The following is a 16,227-nucleotide window of genomic DNA, read 5'->3' as shown; positions in this document are numbered from 1 at the left end:
GGGAATACTAAGTGTACTGTTTCATAGGCAAGAAGCACTCAATTTAAAAAAGGTAATAAGAGGTTCCAAACTGTGCCTGGAACACAGCGAGTGCTCAGTATTAGCCAGGAGGAGCAATGGTAATAGAAATAGTCAAACTGCAGAAAAACAGGTGAAAAGATTAACAGTGGAGCCTGAAACAAATTAAACAAAAGAGCAGTAAAAGATTGAAACCAAGAGAAAAAAGTAGAAAATGAAGCTCTTTCATACTGGAAGTGTATCATGTTCATATGCTATCTCCATTCACAGAGTTTCCCCAAACACTCCTTCCCTTTACATCTCCTCTTCTGAATGGCATCGATGTCCTAGACAGCACTGTGTGGAAAGTGAATCAATATTTAACTAGTACAAGGATCCAATCTGTATAACTACACAAACCTAGATCTGGAGTGAAAGTTGCTCAGTCACGTCTAGCTCTTTGCAACCCCAAAGACTATATAGTCTATGGAATTTTCAAGGCCAGAATACTGGAGTGGGGAGCCTTTCCCTTCTCCAGGAGACCTTCCCAACCCAGGGATCAAACCCAGGCCTCCTGCATTACAGGCGGATTCTTTACCAGCTGAGCTACAGGGGAAGCCAGATCTGGGGGTAATTTTAGATAAATACATTTTACAAAAAGATCAGCTCTCTTGTGATATTTAAAGGAAGAAAGTGACTTTAGCTTCTTGCCTCATCACACTTTCTCATCTATATTAAACAGCTTATTTTTCAACCCTGGCAGGGGAAGGAGTCGCCCAAGAAAAACTTCAGTGACTCTCCTCATCTACTAACCTTAAACATTCACTTGATCCCAGTCAAGAGGCTTTACGAAAGCAACTGCCTTGTTAACAGCCAGTGGGCTCCCAGTGGATTCCTGCTCCAGGCGGGCCCCAGACTCCTGAGCATTCTGCTAGAGCTGGTTCTGTCTCCATGTGCCAGTCAGCTGGAGGGGTCACAGCAAGGGCGATGCAGAGATCTCTGCATGGGAGAGGTGGACAGCTGCAAAAGGGTACGGACACAGAAGACAAAATGGACAGCAGATATAACGTCTCAGGTAAGCAATTCTTGACAAACATCTACAAGCACAAGCACCCGCCATGGGCCAGGCCCTAAACTCAAGGTGTCGTTCCCATGAGCACAGCTAACTGAAATAAATCCTTGCCCTCTTAAACCTTGCAGTAAGGCTGAGGAAGAGACAAACATATTCACAGATAATCAAAGGGCCCTTGCCTGATTCACTTTCAGTTCCCCAGATTTAGCCAAGTAAATACATCTGTTGAAGACAATGGATAAAACAGAAGGAACAGCAGCATGTGAAAGTCGAAAAAAAAAATTTTTTTTACAGCATTTCTGTAGGTACACTCATTTAGCGGCACACACAATTTAAAAAACATTATTAAATTATTCCTCTTGAAAACGAAATAAGAGTCTTCTTAACAGGGGCAAGACATCTTGAAAGGCAAAGATTTTCAGGACAGAAGGAAAAGGAAGTATGGGGTAATTCAGCCAATGGTCTTAAATAACCGCTGAACATTTCAGAGTGCTTCCAAACAGAGTTCTGAGGGAGGCAGGGATCACTCCTGCGGTTTGAGGAAGAGGAATGTTCCAGAAAGCCTGAAGATTCTGATATGAGACAGAAGTGCTCAGTTTGAATTCTGGCTCTGCAACGTCTAGTGGTGTGATTCTCAGGGACAGCCCCCTTCACCCTGCGGGGTTCAAGTCCTCATTCTCAAGGCGGAACTTAAAATATTCGAAAGGCTGCTGTGGGGACAAACGGAAGAAGAAAACATGAGATATTCTGTAAGTCGGAGTGATGTGACCCTCAGAGAGACTGGGAGGCAGATTCACCACCTTCTACGTTGTTTATAGTCGGTCTTTATAGAAATAGAAAAAGGATGGGGCTATTCACTGCAGGAGAATATTCACTCTGGGAGATAGTGAAGGACAGGGAAAACTGGCGAGCCGCAGTCCATGGGGTCGCAGAGTCAGATGTGACTGAGCGACTGAAAAACAACAACGAATTCACTTCAGGAGCCCCCAGACCCGACAACGGCTCCTGGCACAGGCAGGTGCGCCACATACACACGTACGTGAAACGAGTAAACGGGTCACTACCGCCCCTTGGCCACAGACAAGGCGGGGATGCGACGTGTCCCGGGGCTGTGGCACCCCAGAGCTGTCCTCCCGGGCCCTCCTCAGCGCCCCCCACACTCCCCGCTCCGGGCTCGTGCCCTCTTGCCGAGGCCGCCCCGCCTTACCCCGGCCCCTTTCTCAATCCTCCGACTCATGGGAGCCAACTCGGCGCGCGGATTCCAGGGCCCCCTGGCCACAGAGGCCCAGCCCACGCGGTGTCGCTAGGACGCTGTTGCCCGAGCGACGACGGCGCTCGCTGACTGGAAAACACGTTTCCCCACCCGGCAAGAAACGGAGCTCCAATTGGCCAAGTCGGCTAGGACGTTGTCGCCGAAGGGCGTGGCCAGGCCTGCCCGGTGGCTCCACCCCCCGCCCCGGGGGAGGAGCTTCCGCCGGAGGTCAGGTCCTCCGGGGGGCTGGTACCGCGGCGAGAGTCAGGGTGGCGGGCATCATGGGAGCGCTTTTCTGCTAACCTGGCCGTCGCGCGAGCGGTCGGACGGGTCGCAGAGTACCGCTTCGAGCCGCGTGGCCGAAGGAGGTTAGTCTCATCCTGCGAAGCAGACTCCTCACCTGTTAAAAAACCAAGCGTACCCACCCAGAGCCTGGGCTCAGGATGAACAAAGTCCAAGTCAAAGTCGCTCAGTCGTGTCCGACTCTTTGCAACCCCATGGACTATGCAGTCCTCTTCCCAACCCAGGGATTGAACGCAGATCTACCAGCATTGTAGGCGGATTCTTTACCAGCTGAGCCACAAGGGACAGCCTCAGGTGAAGGCAGGTGTCTAAGCCCCGAGCACGTCTGTGCCCTTCCTACGTGTCAGCACTTAGCGATTCCGGTTGTTGCCTCCTGCGTCTAGTTGTGTACGGCTGGCCTCCTCCCGGTGATCTGGGGAAAAGGCAGGACAAGGTTGCTGTCCCCAGCCTGGTATCCTCAGCACTCACATCCCGGTCTTCCTCCAACCCCTGTAGATAGTAAATAAATAGTTATCCGATGAGCCAGTTTTTTACCATGCTCACAGGCTGAGTAGAAACTCAGGAAGTCATGGGATAATAATGTGGTGTGGTTTAGTCGCTCCTGTCCGACTCTGAGGACCCCATGGACTGTAGCCAACCAGCCCCTCTGTCCATGGGATTTCCCATTGGAAATACTGGAGTGGGTTGCCATTCCCTCCTCCAGGGGATCTTCCTGGACCCAGAGATCAAACCTAGGTCTTCTGCATTGCAGGCAGATTCTTGACTGCCTGAGCCACCAGGAAAGCCCAGTAATAGTAGCAATAATGTGGCTGACTCTTCGGAGCACTGCCCTTACCAGGCACTCATCTAAATACTTTACATGCACTTAGTCGTCATTGATCTTCATAACAGCCCTAGGACGTAGGTTCTAGGAGTAATTATTCCCATTTTACAGATAGGACACTGAGGCACAGAGAGGCACAGTGCGTCAGTGGCAAAAGCAGGATTAGAACCCAGGCAGGCTAAGTCCCAGGCTTCCCTGGTGGCTCTGTGGTAAAGAGTCTGCCTGCAATGCAAGAGACCCAGGTTTGAAGTCGGGAAGTTCCCCTGGAAGAGGGCATGGCAAACCACTCTAGTATTCTTGCCTGGAGAAATCCCATGGACGGAGGAGCCCGGCAGTCCATAGGGCTGCACAGTCCATAGGGTTGCACAGAGTAGGGCACAATTGAAGCAACTAAGCAGCAGCAGGCTGAGTCTCAGGTCCTGCTATGCGTCACCCTGTTCGTCATTGTGTTAACTCACAGGTGAGAGAGAAGCAATGTCCCCAGAGGCACAGCCTTACTGAGGAATCCCAGCCACATGGTTCTGTCAGTTGATGAGTTACAGGGTGACCTGCCAAGAGCCCCAGAGAAGGATGTTTTATGATCCCTCTTGTCGATCTGATTGTCCATCACTGGCTAGCTAGTTTTCTACTCACCGAGAGAGTCAATTCATGTCTTCTCTCTGCTCAGACCTCCCACACCCTTTAACTCATCACCCTGAGTGAGTGACCTCACCTCAGGTCCCACTGAGAAAACCAGTCCATAAGAAGGGAATGTACATTTGCCTTACAATCACTTTGGCCGCCATCTCTTCTGCTCTTGTTCCAAAAGAGGCTTTGGAACTTTGGAACCAAAAGGGAGCTTTCCACAGAGGCCACTTCTGCCCCTTGTGTCCTAAACCCCATGGCCATTCACCAGCTCTTGGACTGAACTGTCCAGGTCAGCAGGTCTCCAGGGGTGGTCTGGGGACCCCTGAGTGTCCTGAGACCCCCTTCAGAGAGTCCATAATTGTCGAAACTATCTTCATAGTAAGATATTGTTTGTGTGTTCACTCTCACTTTCTCATAAGTGTACAGTAGGGTTTTCCAGACACTGCATGATGTATGACATTGCAACAGACTGAATGAGAACAAAAATAGGAGAATCCAGCTGTCTTCTGTTAAGGCAGATATTAAAGAATTCGTAAAAATATAAACGGCCTTTCTTCACTCATTCTTTTTGTTTTGGAAAATACAATTGCTTCATAAAATGTTACTATGTGACAGGTTTATTGTTATTTTAAATGAATTGGTAAACAAATGTTTAAACTTTTTATCACTTTTACTGTCTGCTGCTGCTGCTGCTGCTGCTGCTGCTGCTGCTAAGTCACTTCAGTCATGTCCAACTCTGTGTGACCCCATAGACGGCAGCCCACCAGGCTCCCCCGTCCTTGGGATTCTCCAGGCAAGAACACTGGAGTGGGTTGCCATTTCCTTCTCCAATGCATGAAAGTGAAAAGTGAAAGTGAAGTCGCTCAGTCGTGTCCAACTCTTAGCGACCCCATGGACTGCAGCCCACCAGGCTCCTCCGTCCATGGGATTTTCCAGGCAAGAGTACTGGAGTGGGGTGCCATTGCCTTCTCTGTTTACTGTCTAGTATGATAAATAGTGATAGATATAACTCACACAAAAAAACAAAAGCTTTGGGGGATCCTCAGTACTTTTCAAGAGTGTAGGACTTCCTGGCCATCCAGTGGTTAAGACTCCATGCTCTGGTCTTCCCGGGGGGCTCAGGGGTAAAGCATGCACCTGCCAATGCAGGGGACACAGGCTCCATCCCTGGTCTGAGACGATCCCACTTGTCATGGAAAAACTAAGCCTGTGCTCCACAAGTACTAAGCCTGTGCTCTAAAGCCTGAGAACTGGAACTGCTGAGCCCAAGGGCCATAACTACTGAAGCTCAAACACCCCAGAGCCTGAGCTCTGAAACAAGAGAAGCCACCGCCATGAGAAGTCCAAGCACCACAGCTAGAGGGTAGCCCCGCTCACCGCAACTATAGAAAAGCCTGCACAGCAGTGATGACCCAGCACAGCCAAAAATAAATAATAAAATAAATAAAAATTTAAAACCCCAGATGGCGCTAGTGGTAAAGAACCTGCCTGCCAATGCAGGAGACAAGAGACTTCAGTTCAGTCCCTGAGTCGGGAAGATCCCCTGGAGGAGGGCATGGAAACCCTCTCCAGTATTCTTGCCTGGGAAATCCCATGGACAGAGGAGCCTGGCGGGATACAGTCGATGGAGTCGCAAAAGAGTTGGGACACGACTGAAACAATCCAGCCCGCACACACTCGGGTTTGATCCCTGGTCAGGGAAGATCCCAGATGCCGTGTGGCACAGCTGAAATGAAAAAAAGATACATTTCAGTAGCACTAAAACCAGTTACATTCCCTGCTGGAGAAATTGCCACAGCCTCTACTACACAACCACTGTGAGACTTTGAAAACCTTTGATGAAATCTGGAGACACAAACCCATGGAAAGGCGAGGGCAGTGCATGTACGCCTGTGATAATCCAGCAGCCAGCTCATCCCTCAGTGATCCAGGAGAAACTTGGGGTGATGGAGAGCTATGTGTGCCCTCCAGGTGCTGAATACTCACGGCTACGTTTTCAGCACAGCTCAGTACCTCTGGGAGACCAGGCTGTGAGATCAAGGCTGTGATCATCTCATGGTTAATCAACAGCGATGTTTTAAGTGGAGGTTATGCTTTCATGTAGAGTAATAAGTAGCAGGAACCGATTGACCCCTCAGAAGTTAAGTGCTGTTTCCCACCTCGTCTATTAATAAAGGGTGGACGAGCTGGCCCGTGCCACGAATGCATGGTCCATTGAAAGAGAAGTGGAGGACGCCCCTGGGAAGCCCACTTGAGATTTCTCTGGTGGTTGTGCTTTCGGTGGCCTCGCAGAATGGAGACCGGACTCTCCTGAACTGTCCTTAGGCGAAGATAAAATTACACGAAAAGAAATGAGGTACAGGCATCTCTTTGGGAAGAACCACCGTGGTTATTTTTTTATTTACTAAAATAGGTGCTTCCTCTCCGGGCGGGATGTGTACCTTGACAGATGACGCAGCTGCTCATTTTAGTTCAATCAGCCAGAAACCAAATTGCACATTTTAAACATTGTCGCTACAAATAACTGATTATCGTCTGTAAACAGGGGACCATTTTAAGATCATCTGTGGAGAGACGGGTAGCCGCTCCTGGGTTTCTTTCCCCTTTTGTGCGCCAGTAGATGGGGATGCCTTTCATTTCCCTGAACAGTTACTGCCTGTCTCTGTTCGCGAAGACAGGAATCAAAATCCACTTATCTTACCCCTGAACAAGATTCCACGGTGAAGAATACCAGTGTTTAGAATTTTAATGAATTCTGCCCTCCGAACGTCTTATTGCAGCAATCTGAGAGGAACGGCCCACCCTCCGGAACAAAGCAGCAGTTAGAAAATAACAATTTCTTGTTTCCTACACCTGGGCAACTAGCAAACCCCTGACAATCACAAGCAATTCTCTCTGCGGAGAGCCAGGATCTCGCGACAGCTTGTAATTAGTGCTGTTTAGCATTTAATTTGCCTTTAGTTAGGTAACAAGCATTTATTGATTACCTGATAGGAGTGGAGCGCTGTGCTAAACACAGGATGGGGACAGAGTGATGAATGAGGCGCAGGCTCTACTTACGGTCTACATGCGGCTGAAAACACATCCTCGGGAAAGGAAACTTGGAACCAGGAACAAAATGTTTTCTTAACAAATGTAAACCAATATCCCATTATAGAGAGTTATTACTCTTTGAGAATTCAAGGCACACTCCTGGCACACTCCATTCTAAGGAGAAAAGTACTTGCTGCCACGGCTTGTCTCATGGAGAGAGTGGGGACACCTGAGTCACTCCTTCTCTGGACTAAGGAAGGTTCTGGCCTTTTCTGCTGCAGAGTCCCAAGTGTGGTAGGGACCCAGGAGGGAGAGAGCCACCAGCCCCTGACAATCTGTCTGCCCCAATCTGCAACCCCTCTGACATCTTTGGTAAAAATGGAAGCCTGGGTACCCACAGGACGGCAGCGTCTGAACTAAGTTAATTCATGATGGCCTCCTGGAGACTGTTTTTTGAGGCCAGCTTGCGGCAGGTGGCGGACATGAATTGGCAATACTTAGAAATAGCAGCAGAGAAGGCAATGGCACCCCACCTCCAGTACTCTTGCCTGGAAAATCCCATGGATGGAGGAGCCTGGTGGGCTGCAGTCCGTGGGGTCACTAAGAGTCGGACACAACTGAGCGACATCACTTTCACTTTTCACTTTCATGCATTGGAGAAGAAATGGCAACCCACTCCAGTGTTCTTGCCTGGAGAATCCCAGGGACGGGGGAGCCTGGTGGGCTGCCGTCTATGGGGTCCCACAGAGTCAGACACGACTGAAGCGACTCAGCAGCAGGAGCAGAAATAGCAAAGGGGGCTTTTCAAGAGGGCGAAACGGCCTAGCCGGGTTGAGGAAGAGCTTGCAAGGGGCGTAGGAGTGAGCTGTGTGGCCAGACCGGAGAGGGCGCAGGCAGCAAGTCACAGATGATGTGCTTGCAAAGTCTGAGGCTGTTGAGACGACCAGGGTAGGCTGAATTCAGTGGCCAGTCGGGATGCTGCGGACATCAGCATGTCTTTTCTGAGCTGACTTCTCGGCACCAAGGAGAATGAGACATGGTTTGATTCTTAAGAAACAGACAGTCGCTGGGTTTGGGGTCTGTTAGGAGGGGCATGGCAGTGATCCCCACCCCTGGGAGGAGGTGCAGCCGGAGACGCCAGGGGTTTCTCGGAGTAGACCGCACCTGAGCTGAGCTTCAAGCTTAAGTCAGTGTCATCTGGGAGGAGTCCAGGCAGAGGGGACAGGCTGAGTTGGGCACAGGGGACCTAACAGCCAGGGGTTCTTGGGCAGACTGAGATGGGAGCCAAGGTACCAGCTGCATTTGAGTAAAAAAAAAAAAGTTTTTTCTGGAAATCACATGTACTGTGAACTCTAAAGGGGAGAAATAAGAGACAAGAAAAATAGGGTTGGGGGAGATTTTTAACCAAATCACTTAAGTTTTTTTTGAGGATGCAAAAGACTGGAGAAGAGAGTCTTATTGGCTTTGGGAGTTTTTCCTTCTGCAGAGATGGCCTTGCTCGCGATATTTTAAGACTTCTGTTCCCAGCTGGTGCCCGACACCACGGATACATGTAAAGATGACAACTCTCAAGAAGGGAAAATGCATTTTCTGGTTGATTTTTTTTTTCATATTTTAAACACATTTAGCATTCTCTGGTTTTTAAAGAAGGCTTTTAATAGAGCACAGATTCCTTTCGTCAATGGTGAGGGGGACAGATTTAAAGACTACAGCTCAGACATCCAGTGCCAACTAGCTTACAGGGATCCAAGTGTGAGAATCAGGCTGTCATTTAATGTGTAGACTTGGCAAAGGCTCAGCGCGCCTCGGAGAAGGCGCTGGTGGGCCCAAGCCGTGTGCCGGGTGCTCCCACAACCAATCCTCTCTGCCCTCGCTGGCAAAGTCCATCCCCGGCTAAAAACGTCACGCTCTCCCCCATGGATCAGCTCCTCCGGGGTTGGATGGATAGGCAGTTTGACCACTTAAGAATCACAGCATGCTTGGACAGGGTAGGATTTCAAAACACTTGAGATGAGACCTCCTCGTTATGAGATGAAAAGGGGCCGTCCCCTCAGTCCCACCACCAGCGTTGGCAGAGTGGGTTACAGCCGAATGCCCGACTCACTGCAGTGCGTCCTGTTTCTTCCCACCTGGCATGCCCCTCTCTGGCGCCTGTCCTACTCACATCCTGCCTGTTTACAGACCATCTCTCGCCCTGTCTCTTCCACTCAGCCGTCTCCCTGCTGTCACTGAAGTCGCCTCTCCTTGCTCGGCATCTTCAGAGGCTGGCTCTCTGCACCACTCCTGTTCCTGACTGGGGAGGAGGCAGGGCACCAGCCTAAGTCTTGGGAAGTTATGGCCCCCGAGGGCAGGACCAGGAGCAGTGCCTAGAAGGGGCAGGGCAGACGGTGTTCAGAAAAAATGAAACCCACTCCAACAGTGCAAGATGCCTCTCAGCAAATATTAGGTGCTAATTATATGCCATATTCTGACCTAGGAATATACAGCCCCGCTCTGCTTTCAGGGTGTCGCTGTCCGCACGGGGAGACCAGCGCAGAGCAGTAGGCGGGGCAGGGTGAGAGGAAGGCAGGGAACACCTGGGAGCGGAGGGGCGACATTCACCAGGTCGGGCAGGGCTGGGCATCTCAGGGAGGCCAGAGAGGGGGGAGGCTGAGAGGTGGGGGTCTGCTTAAGTGGCCGGAGAGGACCACCAGCAATGGAATGACCGTCCCAGAAGGTGGTCAGCCTGTGGAGACTGGACATCCAGGGATGTCAGAGGGCATTCCTCACTGGGGGAGCCTGGACCGCCTGGCCGACGTGCCACCCCAGTCTGAAAGTGCTTGTTCAACAGGGAGGGGTGGAAGGTGATGCCTTGTGGGCAGGGCTGGGACCAGGCTCTAGGGGAGGGCGGGATCCACAGGGCGGAGTCCTCCGGGACACCCAAGGACTCCCCTCCACCATTGCAAACAGCAGCCACCCCGCTCAGAAAGGCGACAAAGCTGTGTCACACGTGGGGCCTCCTAGGACAGGGGCTGCACACCCCCTGCATCCACAGGCCTGGGGGGCCTCCCCGTGGACTGATGTCGGCCGTCGCCTGTGACTTGGCCACTAGGGGGCGCTCACCAGCAAGGCCAGGCACAGATCTGTGATTCGTCGTGTTTTCAAAGCCACTTTTAAATCCTGTGACCATCCTATGAAGTTAGCGTGATGGAGATTGTATATAAATTGTCACACTGGATTGGAGAATTTAAGTGGCTTACCTGCTCAGGTGAGAGGGCCTTCTTGGGTATTTCACATGAAGGGACTGGGTGCGTGGTGGGGGGTTGGGGGGAGGTGGTTGATGAGTCCTGGATGGCTGTGTCAGAGCCTGGAGGCCACGGGGACAGGTCCAGCTGGTGGGGGGCTGTGGCTGAATCCAGCTACTTGGGCGTTAAAGCCTATGCAGGTCCCCCAAGTGCCTTTTGGAATCTTTTCAGTCTGCGAAGTCCAAAGGCCAGGCAGCCCGGGACTTCCCTGGAGACGGGGATGTGCAAGAACCCCATGGTGGGATCCGTAAGGTCAGCCCACCGCCCAGGCCTCTCTGGTCCTGTCCATCTGTCCAGATGTTCCTCGCCTTGGTCCCTCAAACCCCACCCACCCCCAGGGGCTACTACCCGCCGGGCCACTCTGCTCTCTAACCTGGCTTCACTCGGAGGATCCACAGCACCTTTGCCCTCAACTCACTTTGCCTTTAACCTTGCCCCAAGTGCAAGAGGCAGCAACAGCTCCCACCACACGACGCCCTAGAGCATTCAGAGCCAGGGGAGGGGGCGGACGGTACCTCAGGGTTCTGACACGGCCGACCACCCCCTCCTTCTGTGGATCCGGTGAACCAGGAGGCCGGTACAGGCCCCTCACGCTCTCTACCTGCAGCAGGGTTGAGGGTGGGGGGGCACCCCCAGGCAGCATTTCTTCAGTTAAGCCTTCTTGGGCCTTCATTTCTTCTTACAAAATCCAACTCTCGTGACCCCTGAGGCCTTCTGGGAGCTGGGCTCCTGCCTGCGCCAGCTTCGAGCCTCTGAGCACTGCCCAGCACACACCCCCTCCCCCAGGCGGCCCCCAGCCCGGGGTCCCTCACTTGCCTCCGGTCTCCACTCAGGGGGCCTCTTCTTGTTGGCCTCCCTGGTCCTTCAGGAGTGCACGGGCCCCCAGCAGCGCATTTGGGCCTGAACGCACCCCGGGTTTTAGGACATCACTTCCCTGCCAGAGCAGGCACGCCACACAGGCTGGGGACCCTAGTGCCACCAGCAGTGCCTGCAGCCGTCCGAGGTGTGTCCTGAGTGGATCCAGGACTGCGGTGAAACATCCACGGGGCAGGGCTGGAGGGGACGTTCACTGAGCTCCATGAACACGCGGCCCCACCCTGCCTCTCTATTCAGTGGCTCCACCTTTATTATAATCTGCCTGCTTTTAGGTGATCTGGAGGTAATTTAGGAGCAGACCCCTCCCACCCTGGAACATAGCAGACTGGATGTGGGCCCAAGGTGGGTCTAGGTCATCCCAGACACCAAAGTAAATTCCGGGACTTCACCAGAGACCCAAAGGAGCTAGTTCATTTGAAAATCAGCATGACTTTTCAAAGAGTCCAGGCTTTTTATCCAATAAAAGAGCATCCTGGACTTCCCTCCCACAAGGCATCAGTTAGATGGGCTCTGGAAGTCACGGAGGCAAAGGAAAGTCAGCAGGTCAGAATCTACACCACCATCTGCCTTGTTGAAGGGGGCCTTCCCAGACTGAGCCCAAAAGGCCTGGACTCCACATGCGGCAAAACCTCTTCCCACGTCTCTCCTCCCCCACCCTCCCTCTCACTTCAGCTTCAAAGAGATACCAAAAGGTGGCGGGACCCACAGCGAGGGAAACCCAGCCCACCCAACCCAGGCTGAGACCCTCACCCCAGGGGCAGGGGTCAGTGGGCTCGCTCTTACCGCCCTGAAACCCAGAGGGGACCACGGCGGGGTGGAGGGGCCCCCCAACTGTCCCCACCCCCGTCAGCACAGGCTGGACACGAGGCATGGGATATGTCTTTATTAAAGATGCAAGCAAGCACAGAGAAGTCTCACGCGTGGTGCTCAGTAACATCCATACAGTACTAAAAATAGAAAAATAGAAAACAAATTTCACAGAAAGCAGCCGCCCTCGCAGATACACAGAAAAAAGGTGCTGCCAAGCCCACCGTGCGATGCCGTGGACCACCTGCCCCGTCCAAGCTGCTCTCCTTGACAAAATGACGGAAGCGCTCGCATCCGCCCTCGGCACAGACCCTCCCGCGGAGGCGGTGACTCCTCTGGCCCCACCACCCCAGGCACTTCCCAGCCCCGCGCAGCCGGGACAGCCCAGTGCACAGGGGCGGCGACACGCGTGCCTGTCGGCGGCCGGCCCCACGGCTCGCCCGCCGCCTCGTCACTCCTCCGGCCTGGCGTGGACCCCCGCCTCCGGGCCCTGGAGCAGCACCGAGGGGACCCCACCGGCCCATCCCGGCCAAGACGGGGCACCACACGCACTGGGTGGGTCTGTGGGGCTGAGAGCCGCAGGCCCAGACACAACAATGAACGGTAGGTATAGACCCAGGAGTTCCAGAAAGTACTGTCAAGCCATCTGTTTGCCAACATAAGCAGGTTTCTGCTTCGGGGAATCAAAGACCGTGGAACGAAAAGTCAGGTTCTGAGCAGGTCTGTCTCTGCTGGGGTGGGGGGTAGGGGTGGGGGGCGGTTCTTGGGTCACCGCGTCACATGCCCATCCCTCCAGGTCCTCTGCGTTGGCCTCAGGGACGCTGGCCGGAGGGCAGCCTTTGAAAACGCCCCCCGCCCTGCGAACAGCTTCTGCTGTAACTCAGGGCGACTGCTGAGAACTGAGCGCCGCGGGGGAAATGGGCCCCCCACCCCAGCCTCACTCCGGTCCTCACCAGGGGAGGACAAATGGCTGTGCCGTGTGAACGACAAAAAAAAAAAAAATAAAGTCAACCCTGAGCGCTTCCTACCACCTGGGTGTGGCTCTCCTGAGCCCCTCAGAAATGAACTTTTATTTGGTTTACTGAGATTTATTTAGGTTTCCAGTGAAAAGCTCTATAAAATACAATACGTAGTGTGGGTTGTAATAAAGGTAGACACTCTAGCTGCATATGTTAACAGACGTGACACATGTGGTCCACCAGCATCGCCATCTTTGTGGGCAGACGTTTAGACTTCAAAGGCGAGACAGCTGCTCTGGATCAGAACTCAAACCCGCTTTCTCCAGCTTCTCCGGCCACGTCCCCTCCCTCCCCCGGGGTCTCACTTCCAGAGTCTGTCCAGCAAGGAACAAATGAGTGCAAACGGGACTCTGAGCTATAGTGTCTGGGTACTGTGAGCATGCAAGTGTGCGGTTGCTGATATTATAAATAAAAGTCGAACGTGAGGTCGCACTTCCCCATCTTCTGCTTGTACACCAGGTCAAACTTCTCGTTCATGGAGACGGTGAAGATGTCCTTCCAGAGCCCGACCCTTCCTGCAACACACACGGGGCGGGCGAGCTGAGTTCACTTGCGGTCAGGCCAGCTGCCAAACCACAGGGAGCTGGGGAGAGCGACCTGGAAGGCTCCACATGAATCCCCGGACCCCTCTGAACCTGTCCCGCGGGGATCACCATGGCCATGTGAACCTCAGGCTAGCTGAGCCCACTTCCCTGAGTCTGGCCATCCTGGCATGCTTTCACCCAGGACCAGAAACGTGCAGAGCTGAGGCCCTGGGGAGGGCCTGCCCGTCCACCGCTGGGCCCCAGCACCAGGCAGAGCGGGGGCACACGTGCTAACACCCCCGAGGACGGGCAGTGTCCGTGACCCGGGTCTGCAGTTCAGGGGCCACGTGGGATCTGTGTGCCCCATGACACCACCACTCATGCAGCTCAACAGCTCCACCAAGGCAGCTGTTGCTTCTGGAGAATTTTAAAAGGCAGAATGTTTCATGGTGGGCAGGCAGCTGCCGGGGCCAGGTCAAGGGTGGAGATTTCGAGAAGCCTGCCCATGTGACGTCAGGGGAGAACTGACAGGGAATAAAACCATTAGAGCTCCCAACTCGACACCAAGACCAGTCCCACCCAGGCCCTCGTGGCTGCTCTATCACAGCGACATCCCAATGAGGCTTGGTCAGACCCCCTTTGCCCACCCCTTGCAGGACATGAGGGGCCTGGAGCCGACAGACTGATGGGCCGGCATGGGCCTTCCCCTTCTTCGTGAAGGGAGAGAGATCAAAATGATGAAAACTGCTGAACCCGCTTTCCTTAACTACGAGATCTTCGGTTCTGGGCACTATGAATGGTGACTGTGAAGAAGTCAGGAGTGGGTCCCTGCCCTCCGTCTGCAGTAAGTGCGTCACCCAGAGCACCACGGCCGAGCTTGTTACACACCGGCCTCAGGGCACTGAGTGCTCGCCTAGAATTCTGTTCACCATCAGCATCTCTGACGGCAGAGCTCTGACCGTCCCAGCAAGCATCTCTCGTTAAGCTGTGCTATTAACAGTCACCCCTGTCCTGGCAGGACCTAATGTATGAAACTGCAACCCTGCAAACGCTGAGCTAACAGATCCAAAGTGACATGGATTTTCTCTTCGGTGATGAAAAATTATATGTTGGTGATGGAGAGGAAAAAAAACAAGAGACTGTTCTTGCTACCCTCTAAGGACACCTCAGGGTCAGAATTACAAGCTCTGGACCCACCACACCGTATATTTTTTTCCATGATTATTTTTCTCAGCTGAGGCAGCCAAGAGCTCATCAGAGGAGTCACCCACCTGGTTTAGGATTTGGACTCAAGACAGTGCAATTTATGCTGTGACATGAATCAAATCTAAGCAATGCAGCTGGCTACTCAAGCCCCTGCATTCTCACCAACGCAAGGAGGTCTTCTGAGCAAAGAGGCAATGTGCTAAAAGAAAACAAAACCAAAGAACTGAAATAAAGCAAAACCAAGGTAAACGATGATAAATGCAAACACAGCGGAAGGAGCATATGTGCACGCAGCGTGTTCTCGACACTTCTTAACCACACAAGTGAACCGAAAGGGGGGCTTCTGGAGAAGGTCACACCCAGGGGTAACAGAACACAGAGAAAGCAAAACTAAAAAAGAGCAAATAAATTTAAAATTATAAACGTTTGTGAAGATGCAGCCAGGAAATAAACGGCAGGGTGACGTGGCTCGTTAACTAACATCTTCCCGGAGAGTGGCCCACCTGCCTTGACAGGAAGGCACCCAACCGCCTGACCTTCAGGACAGCCTGGGAGCCACACAGGTCGGCAACCCGACTGGCCCTCCGTACAGGGAGGACGAAGGGCCAGAGCAGCCCGGCCAGGCCAAGGAGGAGCTCCTCTCTCCCCTCTGGGCGGCTGCTCATGGAGTCCGGTGTCATTCCGAGCCCTCCCCTCCAACCCAGGAGCTGGGAACCAGCCTCGGCCATGGATTTGAGGTGCCACGGATGTGAATGCCTGAGCCCTCTGCCGTGAAGCAGCTGCAAACAGCACGAGCCCTCGGGGCACAGAGAGCGGCCCCCATGGATCTGGGGAGGACTCCTGCAGGAACACCTGCCCACACCTCAGAAGGCTCCACCCCCAGCACCCCGCTCTTAGGCTGGGAGAGCCCCTGGCCTCTGTGACAGCTGCCCGGCCAGCCCTGGAGAGGCCTGCACTTCCTGCTTGCTGTCACTCTCTCACATGCGTGTACACACACACACACACACACACACACACACACACACTGTGCACACATACCCCTCACATATACACACAGCACATACACCACAGACACACACACCCCTTCCCTGGGATGCGCTGCACCTCACCTGTGTGGCTGCCTCCCCTGGGGAACAGAGGGAGACGGCCCTTGCTCACGTGTGCACGCTCTGTGCTCCTCAACTCCACAGCCCCAAACCCATCGCCAGGGTGGGGGCCATCTGAGGAGGTGTCTGCCTGAAAACCTCTTCCCCAAAGAACCTGAGACATCCCCCCGCCAGCAGCCGCCCCGCCGTGAACTCCACACCCTGTGCAGGGCCACAGGCTGACTCCAGCGGGGGCTTCCAGGATCCTCAGTGGCCCATTTTGGGTTACCTTCTTGCCCCCCACCCTGGGGAGCAGAAA

General features: G+C 53.4%; 2 protein-coding genes across 5 annotated transcripts in view; both read right to left on the bottom strand.

The window, feature by feature from the left end:
- Positions 1-2,414, bottom strand: part of EFCAB6 (EF-hand calcium binding domain 6) — a 252,473-nt gene extending 250,059 nt beyond the window's left edge. For all 3 annotated transcript variants that reach the window (XM_070371471.1, XM_070371470.1, XM_070371472.1), the window contains exons 1-2: positions 2,277-2,414; positions 811-1,017 (exon numbers count right to left, since the gene is read on the bottom strand). The gene's annotated coding sequence lies outside the window, so the exon portion shown is untranslated. The remainder of the gene's footprint in view (positions 1-810; positions 1,018-2,276) is intronic.
- Positions 2,415-12,202: 9,788 nt separating this feature from the next.
- SULT4A1 (sulfotransferase family 4A member 1) overlaps positions 12,203-16,227 on the bottom strand; it is a 34,639-nt gene continuing 30,614 nt past the window's right edge. Inside the window, exons 7-8 of one of the 2 annotated variants that reach the window (XR_011464138.1) lie at positions 14,889-15,022; positions 13,480-13,608 (exon numbers count right to left, since the gene is read on the bottom strand). Coding sequence is in view for 1 of the 2 variants with exons in the window: in XM_070370075.1 (XP_070226176.1) it covers positions 13,496-13,608 (113 nt within the window). In the remaining variant the exon portion in view is untranslated. Of the gene's footprint in view, positions 13,609-14,888; positions 15,023-16,227 lie in introns of both variants that reach the window. The other variant, XM_070370075.1, reaches the window with a different exon arrangement.

Source organism: Bos mutus, chromosome 5 (assembly GCF_027580195.1).
Source record: "Bos mutus isolate GX-2022 chromosome 5, NWIPB_WYAK_1.1, whole genome shotgun sequence".
NCBI classification, from domain to species: domain Eukaryota; kingdom Metazoa; phylum Chordata; class Mammalia; order Artiodactyla; family Bovidae; genus Bos; species Bos mutus.
Note: the sequence above shows the minus strand (reverse complement) of the source record. Positions and strands in the feature narration are given on the sequence as shown.